General features: G+C 40.7%; 1 protein-coding gene across 1 annotated transcript; it reads right to left on the bottom strand.

Moving 5' to 3' along the window:
• Positions 1–806: 806 nt before the first annotated feature.
• On the bottom strand, positions 807–15,645 carry LOC139297639 (paired amphipathic helix protein Sin3a-like). The gene is made up of 21 exons (XM_070920433.1): positions 15,604–15,645; positions 13,098–13,314; positions 12,447–12,629; positions 12,092–12,198; positions 11,639–11,975; positions 11,131–11,382; positions 10,833–10,985; positions 10,214–10,369; positions 9,608–9,694; positions 9,365–9,483; positions 8,772–8,997; positions 8,239–8,355; positions 7,788–8,026; positions 7,488–7,671; positions 6,631–7,216; positions 6,290–6,459; positions 5,668–5,841; positions 5,477–5,569; positions 4,474–4,568; positions 1,957–2,164; positions 807–1,025 (listed from the first exon to the last, which is right to left on the bottom strand). Exons 2-21 carry the CDS (start codon positions 13,290–13,292, stop codon positions 807–809), a joined length of 3,900 nt encoding a protein of 1,299 aa, XP_070776534.1. The 5' UTR covers positions 13,293–13,314; positions 15,604–15,645.
• Positions 15,646–16,168: the final 523 nt, after the last annotated feature.

Raw genomic sequence — 16,168 nt, 5'->3', positions numbered from 1 at the left:
AATGACATCTGATAAAAAAAATCTAGATATAAACAACATATTTACACAAAGTGTTTGGGCGGTCATAAATTATTGTACTTGATACACACTGCTGGCATTGTACTGATGCCAAGCATCTACCCAGCAGTCGCCAGAGATGGTGAATATATATGTAGTGCCTTATTGCACCTTTACCACCAAAAGGAAAACATTCACAGGCTATACAACATTACAGCTGGAAGCCAGATTAATCTCCAAATCCGACAACACACATTTTAACAGAAGTAACAGGTACTTGTTCTCGCTAAAGACGAAAGCTGAGGTTGTTTGTTTTTATTTCCTGTAAAATCACGAGGTGGCAAAGTGTGTCAAAAAACACCTATTTCATTGTTGAACTGCTGAGTTTTAATTATGAAATGTGTAACCAGGTTGCTTTTGTTTAAACTGTGAATTGCTCCAAAAGAGAAGATGCAGTAAGGAGTGTTTTCTCTGTATATTCTCATGTAACAATCTGCATTTAATGTTAATAATGTGATTACTGAGACAGGTGGGTTTTTCCAACATAGTGACAAAACTTCTATTTCACGTATGTTGCAGAATTTGCAGTAAAAGCTTGAAAGTTATGACATCAGTTCTGACACATTTGCAAAAAGTGGAAAATGTACATGTTGAAGTGTTGCTGCCCCCCCCCCCCCCACATTTTGGCAACTGAATCCAGTAACAGCAGGATGGAAAAATCTGCATGAAGCTACTGTATACATGAAGTCATCATGCAGTGCGTCGCGTGAAGACGGTCACTGCCACAGTTTATCTTTCGATAAGACAGACTACAGTGTTCTGTATTTCACCCGGTACTTGTTAATGTTGATATAATGGAGGACCTCAGGGCTGCAGGTGGTGGTGCAGGACAACAGGCCTTCTTGTGCATCTCCCATCAGCCACTTGCGGTTGTCGGCAGCCATGTCGCTGGTCACGTGCTCTTTGGCCCAGGTGTCCAACCAGGCATGAAAGCGTCTGTGCAGGCGTGTGTTGACCCTCTGCTGGGACTGAAAGAGACATCAACCAGAACAACACTCATTTATTCAGGTAGGTAACATCAAGACAAGACGTATCTGTCCTCTGGACTGTAGAAAATGGAAGACTATCCTGCGTCTTTGGTTCTTATAACAGACAGCAAATCTTAAGTATTTTATCTTTGGGGACTAAAGAGACGTCACTCTCAGTCAATGAGGAGTAACTTTGAATGTGATGGCTCTTCTTTAGGTGACATCTGGTGGCTACTGGGCTGGCCTCAGATCCTCCACAATCACTAGGGGGCATTGTATCACCACAGGAGAAATGCTGAATGGTTCTTGGAATCAATTCAAACAAAAAAAAAAGTTCCATAAAATTTGAATATATTTGCTTTAAGAGCACAACATACAAACCAATAGTGTGAAGTATGAACTGTGCCAAAGTGTTTCCTTTTTGGTGAAAGATAGAAAACAGATTATTATTATTGTTTATGTATTGCCAACTATTGATAACAGTGTGAATGTGTAAAATAATGCCTAATGCTGCAGCAGTTGCACAACTGTCTGCACTGTGCATTTAAGAACTACCTGTTTTAGCTGTTTAACCTTGTAAACTCTTAACTTTCCAAATACTCCTGACATTCTTTAAATTTAACATTATATTTTTGCACACACAGAATCACACATTATATATTAAATATATAACCAAAGATGTTTTTATGGCTACATATTCTAAATACTATATGCAATGCTATGTTCACATGTTTAGTTATTGTGACTGATTCTTTGTTGCTCTGTTGTTAATAAAAACTACAGGATGTTGACGAACACACATTTGAATATTTTAGATTTTCTGACACTACTTAAAATCCAGTCCTAGGATTTAGCCTATGTAACTATTAATAATGAATTGGGAGCAGACAAAATCTATGGCGAGTATACGACTATTATTTTCTGTGCTTACCTGATGAGCCCGTGTGAGTGCTGTGTGCCTGTACATGTAGTCTTCTGACTTGCACACATAGACCATCTTGTAGGAGTTGAGCTTGAACATGCACTCCATCTTTAGTTCACTGTTGCCGTCCTGCGACTTGTCCGAGGGGACCTTGGTCATTCTCTCCTGTTGCAGCTGCTCCCATCCTCTCTGGCACTTCCTTATCCGTCTCAAATTCCTGAAAGCCAAAACAGATTGATGACCATCAATAATCCGAAACCGAACCCAGAGAAATTCTTCTGATTACTCCACACATCAAAAGAGTGCATCACGTTTACAGGGAAAGTTCGCACAAATTTCTAAAAATCTATATTTTCACTTGAGCTTGATGTTATATATGGCACAATTTTGTGTTTGACAGTATGCACTGTGCAGCTTTAAAGCCTAGGGGATGCGGTCAGGCACAATACACATGACATTAAGCAAATTTGAGAGCAGTATAGTCAAATTTGAGAGGACTGTCCCTTTAAACAATTATTTTTAAACCCATGCATTGCAACTCACCGAGTAATAGAATTAGATAGGGAGTCAAATCATTCGTGGGAAATGTGGATCTATAAGAGCAGCAGAGGCAGCAGTCGTAATATTTCTGTACAGTGCACTTCCGTTGCACAGCCACATAGTTCAAATCTAAACAAATATTTATCTTAATTGGAAATTGTTCCTGATTTTGTGCAGTTAATAAAAAATGCAATTATTCACCCCACCTGAATGAAAGTTTTAAATGTGTACTTACCACTGAGGGTACAGGTGAGCGGGGACTGAAACCATGAAGCATATTTTTGCATTCAGGGCTCCACTTAAAAGACATGACAGCGAGGCCAATTTCAGGTAAAAACTGTTAGAGACAGACACTAGAAAATTGCTGCCTCATTGGATACCAATCAAAAATATGAGCTGAGAATACTTTGATGTGCACAAACTTTCACCAACGACGTACAGAGTGTTATGATCATGAGATGAAGACCCAACACAACTGGAAAAGAAACTGCTGGATTTTTTTTAACTGCCATTGAATATATTTGTGAAGAAGGGCCTTTTGACCTCTTGTGCTGCTGATCTCTCATAGATTTGATGAAAAGAAAAACAAAGGGACACGATGTGGGTGAGCCCACTGATAAATCATAGTCAGGTACCAGATTTATGCAATGGGTTAAATAAGAGAAAACTAATAGCAAAATTATTTTTTATGTTTGAAAAATCCTTTTGAAATGTTTATGGTAATGGACAGCCATCTCAAAGAAACAAAAAACTCAAAAAAGCACCAAAAAGCAATGATAGACAGGCTTTATGTGCAACACTCAACTGGAGCTTTAAGACAGAGCGGACACAACCACGCCTCCATGCACAGCTCCGAGGTGTCAGGAAAGAAATACACCAACATGAACATACAATTTAGACAATCATTTTATTTACAAACCCTACTCCTCTGTACAAGTGTTGCAGATAATGTGCTTGACCAGAGTTTTTAAAAACTTATGAGCACTAATTTCTGTCAAACCAGTGGAAAAAAACCTCACCCACAACAAAAAGTTGCAACGGGAGTGCACTGTTTCCACTGAAAATTATTACAAACATAACACTGAGTAACAGACTTAAACAAATGGACATTTGAACATTTACATTTGCAAACAGTGATTAAGTCACATACAGGACCTTTGATCTGAATACAATCACAAACAAAGGGCATGATAAGGTAGAAAAGGAAACCATGACTTCACTGTCCTCTCTTAACAAAGTCTCTCAGGTCCAACACAAGAGCTTCAGTCTCTCCAACTCAGGTCAAAGACATCGTAGAAAAATGAAATTAAAAGGAAAAGGTGGAACCCATTTGTTTTGCTTTCAGTTTGTGCATTCAATGACGTTTGTTCTTATGTTACACAATGAAAATCATCATTTAAATTCAATACAATGTGAATAATCAAACCAAACGCTTCCTTGGAGCTGTCTGCTAAGGTGGAAATTCAAAACCCATGATCAAGCCAAAACCACTTTAAAAAACCTTACTATCAATAAATAAAATTCCCATTAAAAAGGAACTGAATCAATGAATAAATAAATTCCATTTTTTTTTTTTTTTTAAAAGATGGCCATGTAAAGTGCAATCTTCCATGTGAGGCAGAGGTCAGAAACTGAAAGAGTCATGTTCACGGCCAATGAGATTCTTAACAGACTGGAGGGAAATTCAGGCACAGTAAGCACTTCACTGTAACTGTGGAGTTACTCTCTTTAATTAACCTTCTCAAACCCTTGCCGTTTGTCCGTTAATAAAAAGGCAGAGCTCTAACGCCCCAAATTGTTGTGATTAGAGAGAGCTTCCCACGTCAGGCTTGTGCGGAAGTGCCACTGTATCTATCTCTGAAAATGAGTTGTATTTGGCAGCTGGTTTGGCTTGTCAACAGTGGAGTGGCTGCTCGGCTGACTAGAGCCTTGGGACAGAAGCTTAAAAAGTGTGCAGACAAGAGGGAGACATGGCTGGGGCCTCACCTGGGGAGGAACACCGGCTTCTGGGCAAGATGCTCACGCAGCTCAGGGGATGCAGAATCTGAGTTCAGGTATCTGCCCACGTAGTCTGACCACCTCTGTGGAGGACAGAGCAGAAAAAACATTTATTGCATATACAACAGCATAGAGGTGTGGACCCTCTACACTCGACCAACACAAGCTTATCGCAAATATATTGGTATAGACACATATGTCAACCAATATCTGGTGTTCCTGCACAGTTTCATGTCAAAGATAAAATTAATGCAGTTACAACAACATGAGCACTTGTTTTTCAACTGTAGTATTACTCTGGTCAGTATATATACATCTTGGTCAAAACTCTTTAAAAAATATTTTATGGATAATTATCACAAATGCTTGTTTATGTTATGAAAATACCAGCCAGTATTTAGTTAGTAGATTTTTTTGGCCTTACAAATCCAGTATTGTTTATACTCGAATACTGTTTCAATATGTGGTCCTGAAAACACAGGTATCATACCCCCATGGAGTTTTTAATATATATCTTTACCCAATGAGGTTGCAGTTAACCACTCTTTTTTTTTTTTGGATTAAACGATAGTCTATTAACAGCCAGAATATAGAGAAAAAGCCCACCGCTATCTCTTGAAGCCAAGGTGACTTGTTTAAATTGCTTGTTTTGTCTAACTAACAGTCCAAAAAGATAATCTATCTACAATAATATAAAACACAGTAAAGCAGCACAAGCCACAAAATGATTAGGCATTTTTGCTCCATAAAAAGACTTAGACTTTTAATTGATCATCAAAATAGTTGCTTTTCAGCTCATTAAGTTATTGATTAACTGATCAATTGTTTCCGAACTAATGTCAATTTTAGGAGGACAAAATATTAGAAACATGTCAAAAAAATATTCATAACAGTTGTAGTTATTGCAGTGCTGTTGTACTAGATAACACAGGATGTATCTACGACTGACATTTCAGTGTATGAACTGTACTGAATATTAAAGGAGTCTTACCTCTGCGTCTGCTGGCTCATCAGAGTTCTCCTCTTCTGTGTCCAGCAGCTCCATGGCCAGACTGACAGATCCTCTGCTTTTTACAAACATCAACTACAAAAAAAAATCAGAGCACACTGCCTATAAACAAATAATTCAAAGTACTTTAGACTGATGTACAATATTATCTTTACTTCCTGGGCTTGTCGTACCTTGACACAGTTCTCATCTGACATAAGCTGCTCTGCTTTGCGCTGGTAGGCTCCCTCTGCTGTGGCCCTGGATGACTGCGTGGACAGTGTGCCCCCCGTGGCTTTATTGGCACTTTCGCTCAGGTATATGTCCGTCACACGCGCACATACATCATCAGTGACGAGGTGCTGGAGCTGTGAAAGCAATGGGTTTAGTATGCAAAAGCTGTGTCCACAAAAGCCACAACAGTGCAGAGGCTATAAGTGATGGCAGCACACTGAATGACTGAATCTGTATACAATAATAAGCATTAGATATTTAATTTTTGCTCGCCATACTGCATTCTAAAACCTTACTAATATTTACAGACATGTTTCCTTATGTTTTTTGTTGTGCCTCTGTAATGTTCTAAAATTTTCTCTCGTCTTTTCTTAGCATACAAATATGCATTTGTTTTGGTGTAAAAGACAGGCCAATTAAAGTCCATTGTAGGTATTCTGTACAATTTAAGCTCAGTGTGATTAAAAACATTATTTGCAGTTAAATAATGTTTGAATTGAACTAAAAGAAGTACAGCAGTTAAATACTGTAGAGCCTCTTTGTGAAAAGCAAATCAAATGATATAATCTTGAATGTGCTGACCTGCCGGACAATGCTCTGGATGAGTTTGTCCATAGTGAAGGCAATGTAGGCATGGATAGTAAACATTTCCCTCAGGGAGTCTTCGTACTGAGCCGGCTCCATGTTTCCATCCAAAAGATTACGCACCATTTCCAGAAACACAGAGTAGTAGTCCTCTACATCAACATCCACTGCGGGTAGAAAATAGTAAAAGTTATATGGTGAGAAATGACAAAATACGATACACCATGGCTGTGTTGCGGAATCAAAATCAATGTTTTGGAGGACAGGATTTGAGCGCAATTACAGTAACACTTCAAGATTAACTAAACTTAAACCACTGGTCTTGTTTTCTCACTTACTCGGCTCCTTCATCTTCAGTTGGATTGCTGGATTTTCATTTTTCTCCCTTTTGAGCCCCAACACTTCTCTTTCCCGCTCTCGCTCACGGGCGTCCTCCTCAATCTGCTTCTCAGCTTGCACATAGATTCGCAGCAAACGAGAACAGAGGATGTGGTGAAGACGAAGGAAGATATACCAGTAGTTGTTCACGAAGAACATGTTATAGACATCATCTGTGCCCCGCAGCTTCTGAGCCGCCGTGTTGCTGAAGAGGAGCTTGGACTTTGATGGGCTGCTGCCTGGCAGGCCATTGTGCTTCTTGGAGCTGTCTTGATCCATCTCCATGTCTTCTTCCTCCTCTTCTTCTTCCTCATCCTCCACATCAGAGAGCTCACCTCGCCGTGCAAACAGCAGGTCAGGGATGAAGTGGTGGATGATCTGTTTGATCTTGTACTTGTCTTCTTTCTGGATGCCCACCTGTCTTTTGACGTGGTGGATGATGAGGGCAGCAGCATCCTCCAGGATTTGGCTGTCATCATAGGTCAGGGTCATGTGTGGGCCGCTCGGTGGCGGTGTGGCAGTTTCCTCTGATGCTCGCTCCTGGCGCTACAGGAAACAGACAAGAGTAGATTGAGCTGAGTTTTGAGGTATTCCTCTTATTAGACAGTAGCATTCTTTATGAGCGCAAAACAATCTAGACAACACGAGCTGGTGATTCAAGTTCCATTTACAGCTTTCAAAAGATAAAATTCATCTGTGTTGTGGAAAGCAATGACTGTATCAAAAGCACCACCACAAACCACCAATCACAATGGGTCATTATGTTTTCCTTCTTTTGAATTAATCAAGTTATTGTCAAGAGAACAGGTTTACTCACGTCATCATACAGCATCTCAATTTCATTCAGTAAGGTCTTTGAGCGCAACACTTTGATATCATTCTGCTTGAAGTTGATGCCTTGATGGTCGAGTGACTTCAGGTAATACTTCTCATTCTGCTCCCGCCAGATTTTGTTGAAGCCTCTCTGGGCTTCTCTCCACTCCTCCTCCTTCATTTTTAATCTGAAACAGTGACATAAAAAAGTGATGCACAACCTCAAGTGATCCTAAATCAAATCTTATAAAATATGAACAACTGTTAAGTCCAGAGGCAGATAAGAAACTAAAATCTATTTAACCTTTTCAGCACTATGGGAACAGACACTGCTGGGTTCCTCTTGAGGCCATCGATGATGTCGTGGGCCTTGTCTCCATATATCCTCTGGATAGCTTTGCGGTGAATGACCTCTGAGGAGCCGCCCATTGTGTTGTCCAGCTTGAAACGCAGCTGCTCCTCAGCTGACATGCGAGAAAGCCTCCTCTGCACTGACTCCAGGGCTCGTATCGTGGCAAGGTTGGCTTCCAACACAACATCCAGCTAAAGGGGATGAAATCACAGTGACATTTTTGACAAATTAGTTTAACTACGTGATTATGGTTGATCGTGTCAGTAGCAATGTTATCCTTGGATATCTATATGTAAGGTTTTTCTGTGGTCTTTTGACTCGTGAGAAAAGATTTTACCCATTATAACCATACAAGAACCTACAGTTTTTACTTTTGTGTGTTAGTGGACTGAGTATTCCTCACCTCAAAGCGCTCATCCTCACATCTGTAAATGTGCTCCTCATATTGAGTCTTCTTGGAGCTCACAAATGTAGAATCCTCAGACCATGATGGAAACGACACCCACGTGTCATTCAGGACCTGCAATTAGACATTCAATTCAATTAAAATTTTCGTTTAATCAAAGCATTTGTGTGAAGGATTTCATTGGCAAAGCTGTCAAAATAACCGTGGGCACAAACATCACAAAAGGCAGGAAAATAAGTAATCAAATTAATAAATAAGATTTCATAATCCAGCCCGACTGATTGTAATCAATCTTAAAAATGCTTTATAGTTCATTCTGAATGCACCAATACTATGTAATGAACACACTGTAACATAATCTAGTTAGAAGATTGCCATGTTTCTGTGGTGAAACACTCTGTCAAGTAATCTATTAGTTCATCATTGGACAAATCAATCAATACCCAATATTTTGTAACCCTGTAGGAGAGAACAAACAACTTATCATAACAGAAATATCTTTAATAAGCAGACTTCCTTTAGTGACTCACCTCTCTGCACAGTGGCGTCCTTCCTGTGCACTTGGGCTGCTGGTAGCTCTTCGGCAGTGCTCTATAGCTGGACCCCAGCCTCTTGCAGGAAGCATAGTCGATCTCCATGGCGATGCCCTCTGTCGCACGCTCCTTGGGTAAACTCTCTGCATGGCTCGACTCCCCGTGACTGGACTCTCGGTAGCCCAGGAAGTTTTTAAACCATGTAAAAAGCTCTGGGAATTTTCTGTCAATCATGCCACAATATATGTGAAATAAACAATTCATAGTGAGGCTACGTGGATGACAGATTGGTAGTTGGTATTTTTCACTGAAATATTAAATGTGCCGTACATGGATGATGAAACACATATAAAATCAATACTATATTTCATTAAAATCCAAATCTGACGAGTGCAACAAGGACATGATGTTATATCAGAAAAAAACATCTCATTAAATACTGACACTCACATTGAGGATCAACAAAATTATTGGCATAGTTATATTTCATATCTCCATAGTTCTGAACACCTGAGTGATTTATGGATTTAATATTTAGCTACAATGCACAACAGTAGTTATAGAAGCAATAAAGCATTGTTTAAACTCACCCAAGAAATGGGATGACTAGCTGCACCAGCTCAGCACGTGAGATCACTTCCTGGTTGAAAATGTGAAGACACCGCAGGAAGTTGTCATACGCCTCAGAGCTCCGGAGAGCCTTCCTCACCTGTTAACACCCCCACACACACACAAAATTAACAAACATTCCTTTGAGATGATTTCATCTTCTTCATCTCGTTTTTGCTGGACTATAAATACACAATACTGCTAGTGAATATAACAATACTGACCTTCTCAAAGAACATAGTTTCAGTGCTGGTGCTGTGTTTGCTGACTTCAGTCATGCCATGGTCCTTCCCCATTATTTTGGGTTTCTTCTGCAAGGGTATAAAAAAATTACAAAATTATGATTGTCGCATGCTCTCAGAAATGTTTTATTTTGAAAATGGTAAATGTTCTAACATAAGAGAATATTATCATTCTGAGGTGTGGACAGATTTAAATACAACCAGTTGCCTGGTTATCTGATAAATTTAGCTAAAACTAATACAGTCTAATATAAAACAGCCACGCAGTCATTTTTTTGTTGAAACTGTTTGAGAGGTGTTGATTCAACTTTATAGTCAGTGTGTAGTGTAGATGCTGCCGAACTGTATTTGTGAAGTGTTTCTAATATTTAGTCCACCCTCATAATATAGATTGGAGACAAATTGCCATTGTAGCAGACCAACATTCTTGACATCTATAATAAAAATCAAATGATGTTTATTTGTCACATACATACACAACCACACATAGTATAACGTGTAGTGAAATTTGTTTATCACATGGCAATATGGCAGAAACAAACAGTACAAACAGCTGAATATGCAGTCAGCATGTAGAGAAGGGTGTACCTTCATAGGCGGTGTGGCTCCCACTCCAGTAGGTCTCCTGATTGGCAGGCCGTTCTGGCTTAGCCTCTGTTTGTTGTTCATTAAGGGCCTCTTTACAGTGCCGCCATGATCATTGCGCACCGACTCTGCCCTGTCTGGTGTAGCCTTGGCCAGCAGCTGTGAAGAGCATTACATATCATAATCTCACCAAAAAAGAAGGCACAACATGTAACAGGAAGCATCAAAGAAAATGTGGGTAAATAAGGTCCACTTTTGTAGAAGCTCAATATAAGACAGAGAGCCTGTCCTGACAGAATAAAAGGCAGTGAGGGTACTTAATGAATGTCGGGAACAAGTGACTCAGGTGTTTAGGCAATTGTTCTATGTGTGTTGTAATGTCTCTTTATATTTTGGCAAAAACAGCAAAACCACTGATTTTAAATAATTATGAACTGTTTGCCGCAACGTTCATAATAATGACGAGAGGAATGTGTAGTGTAGTGTAGTATCAGTGACATTTCATCAACATTTAACACTACAAGACCGCAGAGCCAAGAACAATCACAACACCAACCATATTAGTGCAATAAAGTCCAGTTAAAATAGGCCACGCTGTAGGAGTGTGTTCACGGAGACTCACCAGTGAGCTGTTTGCATCAGGCAGGAACTGTCCAAACTCTGACAGCAGGTCCTCCTGGTTCTTGAAGAGTCTTGCCACCTGAGTGTAGACCTCCTGCTCAGTCAGTGCTGGGATGTAGTTGCCTCCTGCCTCTTTAGCGTTTCGTTGTTCCTTCTGGAAAAATATTAAAGAAAAGGTGGTGAGATTACCACTGTGTATCCCATTTTCTTATCTCTAGCAGGCATACACTTGTGCTGGGTACCAACAGCATATGGTACATTGCCTGAATATTTTTTTTTATTGGTGTGTATTTTCTTACCTGGTATGTGTGCAGGATTTCCAGGAAGGCTTTGTAGATGTCTGGCTGACCCTGGAAGCGGTTCTTGATCTTGTTGACATAGTTTATAGCATGGTTGAACTCCACAGGCTGGTTGTTCTGAGGAGGTGGCCCACCAGACGGCGTGCTGCTCACAGGAGTGTGGGACTGAACCGAAGGTGAGCGCGGCGAGGCGTAGGATGGGATGGATGGGTTGGGCTGGCTGGTTGGTGTGTGGGCTGGAGACTGAATTGGCTTATGGGATTGACAGAGCAGAGCACAAGCATGTCATTACAATCATCAAGTAAAGATTCAGTTTCTGTGCAAAAAGACAAAAAGTGGCTGAGAACTTTTGGTCATCTTTAAGCCAATTTCCAAATACATGCATAAATAATTGAATTAAAAATGTAGTGAGATTTCAGTCTGGGAAAAAGGAGCAATAAGAAGCCCAGTATACGCTCTAGTCTATGAAACGCACTTCAGTGGACCAATATAGAAGCCTGTGTTCTACCTTGCTGGTTTTATTTGGAGCCGGTTGGGTGGGGATGGGTGGGGTGGTGGTGGTGGTGGCGGTGGTGGTGGCAGTTTGTGGGCCAGCCTGTGGCAGACTCTGGTGCTGGTGGTGGCTCGCAGGTTGGCTGGATGCTCCACTCACAGGGATGTTCTGAACAGAAATACCATGTGGGGTAATGTAGTGAATCTGACCTGGCGTGGTCACATTGACTAGATCGTTGGTTTGAACCTCAATCTTATATCCGGGTGGCAAGAAAGTGTTAAAGCCCATAATGAGGTCTGGGTGGCCCTTGAAGAGCTGGGACACACGGTTGATGACTCCAGGAGTGTCGATGCTGTAGCAACAGAATGAATGATAGTAACTTAGCATCTGATTCATCATCAACTGGGTCCAGATATTGTTCTGCATGTTACATGTTAAACCTTGATCCAGTAGAAAAGTAGAACTTACCTCTGTGACTTAAACTCTTTCATTATATCAAGGAAATCATTGTAAACTTGTGGCTGATTCCCAAACTGCAGCTTCACTTGATCCAGATAGGACAAGGCATCTTCAACCTATAAAGTAAAGAGTGAAAAATTATTGCCGGATTCTTCCAAAAATCTGACATTCTGTAACCACTGAATGCAGAACAAAAATTAACTTAGAATCAGAAAAGTCAAAAACACCAATCATCTTCATGTTAAAGAAGGTCTTGCTTTGTACTATGGGAAATAAACAATTTTCATTTGTTTCATGGGTGATTTTATTATCGTATGTCGACACACTTTACCCAGGCAGCAGTTGTTTGTTGGTTTTTTTTTACCTTCAGTCGCTGAAACTGCTGTCCTTGGGTTGAAGTCATGGGTGCGGGTGGATGAACATGACCTTGGACCACTGCAGGGCCCTGGACTGCTAGGCTGTGTGCGTGGGGACCCACATGAGGTGCAGCATTGTTATGTCCATGTCCGTGTCCATGTCCACTTGTGCTCTGAGGCATTGTAGGCACCTTTTTATGAGAAAAATAATTAATAGAATTTTAGGATCCATAAACCTTAAAGATAACAGTGTCCTCAGCAGGGTTACAAAAAGTCTTGTACATATTATTACAATGACACTGAATAAAACTGAATCTTGCACTGTGAAAACATCCACAATGCAAGATGCACCTACTTTTTTAATAAACATTCAGTTTAGAGGGTGGTCCTTTGAGAAGAGCCAATTTAACAGGCAGCCAATCAAACATACAGCACTACTGTTTCTTTTTCATTTGATCAGCTCAAGAGCAAGTGTAAAATGGTCCATAGAAACAAAGTTTGAAAGGCTGCAGAAGTCTAACGTCTTGTCTTTCATCCTTTAAAAAGGTTTACAGCCAATGTGACTTCTGTCTTATATCCATATATTCACTAAAGACTAATTTTACTGGAATTTGGTGCTTGGCAAAAGTTAATCTAAGACCCAACTGAACACAACGTACCTGGTAGCCTTGAGGAAGAGAATACTGGATGCCGGTGGATGGCTGCATGTTATCTGCTGCTGCCTCTATCACAGTAGGGGCCGGGGCGAGGGCCCGGTGCTGGAAGCTGTCTGCAATACCTTGCACTGGGGGACGACGTGATTGCTGTTGCTGGGGCGCAAATATTGGTTCCTGGTCCTCCACACGCCTCTTCATTGTATATGCATACTCAAAGGGGCTAGAGTGGACATAGACAGATGACAGTAAACAGGGGTTTTAATCAGTCTGTGAATCTAAAACAGATTATTTCAAGCATTCTTCAAGTGTGTGCAGTCTACTATTTCTTTTGCAGTAAAAGGGTAGCACAGGCACTTACCGGGACAATTATTGAATGAAACTTAAGAGTCAGGGTTAACCAGAGGCTAAAACCATAGAATCTTAAAAATATGTTTTTTGCATAACTAAGCTCTGAATGTAAAACTAATCTCCTCTGTCTTATAATATTTCCCAAATGCAACAACTTAAAGCCTGAAATACTGGCGTTCCGAGAGAAGACTGGTGTGAAAGGTTCCCACAGTGCAACTATCACAGTGACATTTTGACATCTTCACTCCATGCAATTATTTTAGATGCAACCTTGATTTGCATTATATTTACACTTGGAAAGGCATATTGATGACAAAATGACTGAATGACTATTTCACATGTGTACCAGGTGTACCAAGTTTACAAAAACATGGGGAAACAAATCAGGCAGACTAATTTAGTGCATCAAAACAAAGGCTATGAGTAAATTAATAGACAAAATGCTTGTCCATCACTGTCCCTAAATAGACGTGCTATCATTGTTCAACAGAATGGCTGTGGCAGCCAGTTAGGGACCGTCTTTCAAATAATTGACATCGGTGCAAAGGGCTTCTCAATCCAGTCATCAAAATGCAATGAAGTTACTAGAGTTACCAATTTAAAACTCAATAGACACATTTTATATCATTCATATTTTTTTCCCTGAATATACACTTTATGCTGATATTTCATGATATGTTTATATGTAAATAAATCACAAAATATTTTGTTACTATTCATTCGGCTTAAACATGAAAACAAAGCAAAATTGTGGAGATATCTGACAATATAAATTGCCAATTTGACGATTACATAACAGCAAAAAGACATTTAGCTCCTCAGCACACCCCATACGTGTATATAGAGAAAAGTAATTTATTGATGTTCCCTAAGCCAACGTCATTGCAGTTGGTCAGCAGTGAGCAGACATTGTGCCTCACTGCCCTGCACCACCAGTTTCGGAAAACACGGTGCCTGAGCGTACGGTCTTGAGTCGCCGAGATCGTGTCTGTCGCATATCCGGCTTAAAATATTATTTGCCGAAACGCGAAGCAAATACGGCAGACAGTAAAACAAGGCGAAATTTGTTGACTAGCGCTACAAAAAAAAGCTAACATTTAGCTACCAGTAAACACTTTACAGGCATGTAGGCGCTGTCTCTCGCTCGCTCGCTTTAGCCCTGCCTCATCCCCTCCCCCTCTCTGCCAAACACCGAGCTTAACGCCATCCGTCTTCGGTGAGCTGACCGCTTTCGCTTGTCTGATGGCTGACGTTGGCGTTCGTCCTAGCTCGAAGTTCTGTGGCAAGCAAGCTAACCTTTATTATCTGCAGACTAAAGAGGGCTAATTGACAGAAAGACTCAGTTAGTGTCTGTTTGTCACTCTCGGGTCATTGCTCAGTAAACGGCACTCTGCTTATTAAAAAAAAAAAAAAAAAGCTGAAGCTGAACGTGTTGGCTAACTGACGTTACCCTTGCTGTTAGGTAGAAGATGTCGAAAAGACATGCATCAGCATGCTTCATCGCAGCTGACAACGCGACAAAATAGTCGGCTGCTTAGTCTGTAACATATGGGCTACCGCTACACCAAGGTAGTCAAATAAAGATACATGGTCAGTAATTAATTCTGGCTATGCTAGCTGGTTAGGTCAGGAAGAACGCTATCTGGCTAACAAGCTAACACTAGCTTCAACATAACGCTAACGTCGCATTAACGTCAAGTTATGCGAGAAGTTCGACAGAAAAATATTTTGTTTTCACACAAGCGGGTTCTCTGACAGTAACGTTTATTTCATGAAAAAACCCGAACTAGGCACCAATAATGTATATAGCAAGAACAAACTAACAACAAAACTGCATGTTGTCAGGTCAGTCTGCTCAGCTTTAGCATGTCAGCTAATTCATGGTCGCCGCTCTTAGCTTGCTAGCCTTACTTAGACTAGCTTGACTAACTTATCGGCGCTCCAAGCTAATGTAGCCGCTACTGAAACCCCAGTTATTTTGATGAAAAACGAAAATACACCAAAACGTTAAGCCATCACAGAAAAGCCAACAGTCTTAGATCGCTATCTGGTCTGTTCGGCAAGGTTATATAGCGGCTAGCTAAATGCTACGTTAGCACAACAACCAACCCCCATCAGTACAGGGGTATCCGGCTAACGTGCTAACACTACTTGAACTTACCTCGCAGGACTGCCACCAGCAACAATTTGACACACCAGTGTAACGGGGCCCAACCAGTAAACCGCTACTCGTGCATTCACCTGGCCGTGATAAAAAGTGAAGTTCTGAGAAGTGGTCGCAAATGAAAATGTCAAAAATTAAATTGGCCGTAGTGGCTACGTCGCTAACAACAGTGTATGTATGAAGCGGTGTTCCTTGAACATAGAGGCGTGTCTAACATGAAGGCGGGCTAGTCTCCTCCCAGTCTAAACTAGGATTGGTCAGCTCTCCAGAATGAAAACAAATACAGTAAGGGCATTGAGCCAGTATCTTTGGTTAAAGGCGTCTGGTTTAGTTTATGGTCATGCCAAGTGCAGGTTTATTTGCCCTCTGTCGGCACCACGGCCTCCATGTTGCTCGTCCTGCAGGTCGATATATGTACTAATTTGGAGTGATATGGATTTGCCATCTTTGTATGCATTATGAACTAAAGGACATATAAGGTCCCAAAGCCTGTGGCATTTGAGTTTCTACGGACACCATAGCAACTATATTAACATAGTCACAGCAGTAAACAGGCAAAAAT

The sequence above is a fragment of the Enoplosus armatus genome, chromosome 1 (assembly GCF_043641665.1).
Source record: "Enoplosus armatus isolate fEnoArm2 chromosome 1, fEnoArm2.hap1, whole genome shotgun sequence".
Classification (NCBI taxonomy): Eukaryota; Metazoa; Chordata; class Actinopteri; order Centrarchiformes; family Enoplosidae; genus Enoplosus; species Enoplosus armatus.
The sequence above is the reverse complement of the archived record's forward strand: the minus strand, read 5'-3'. Positions and strand labels throughout refer to the sequence as shown.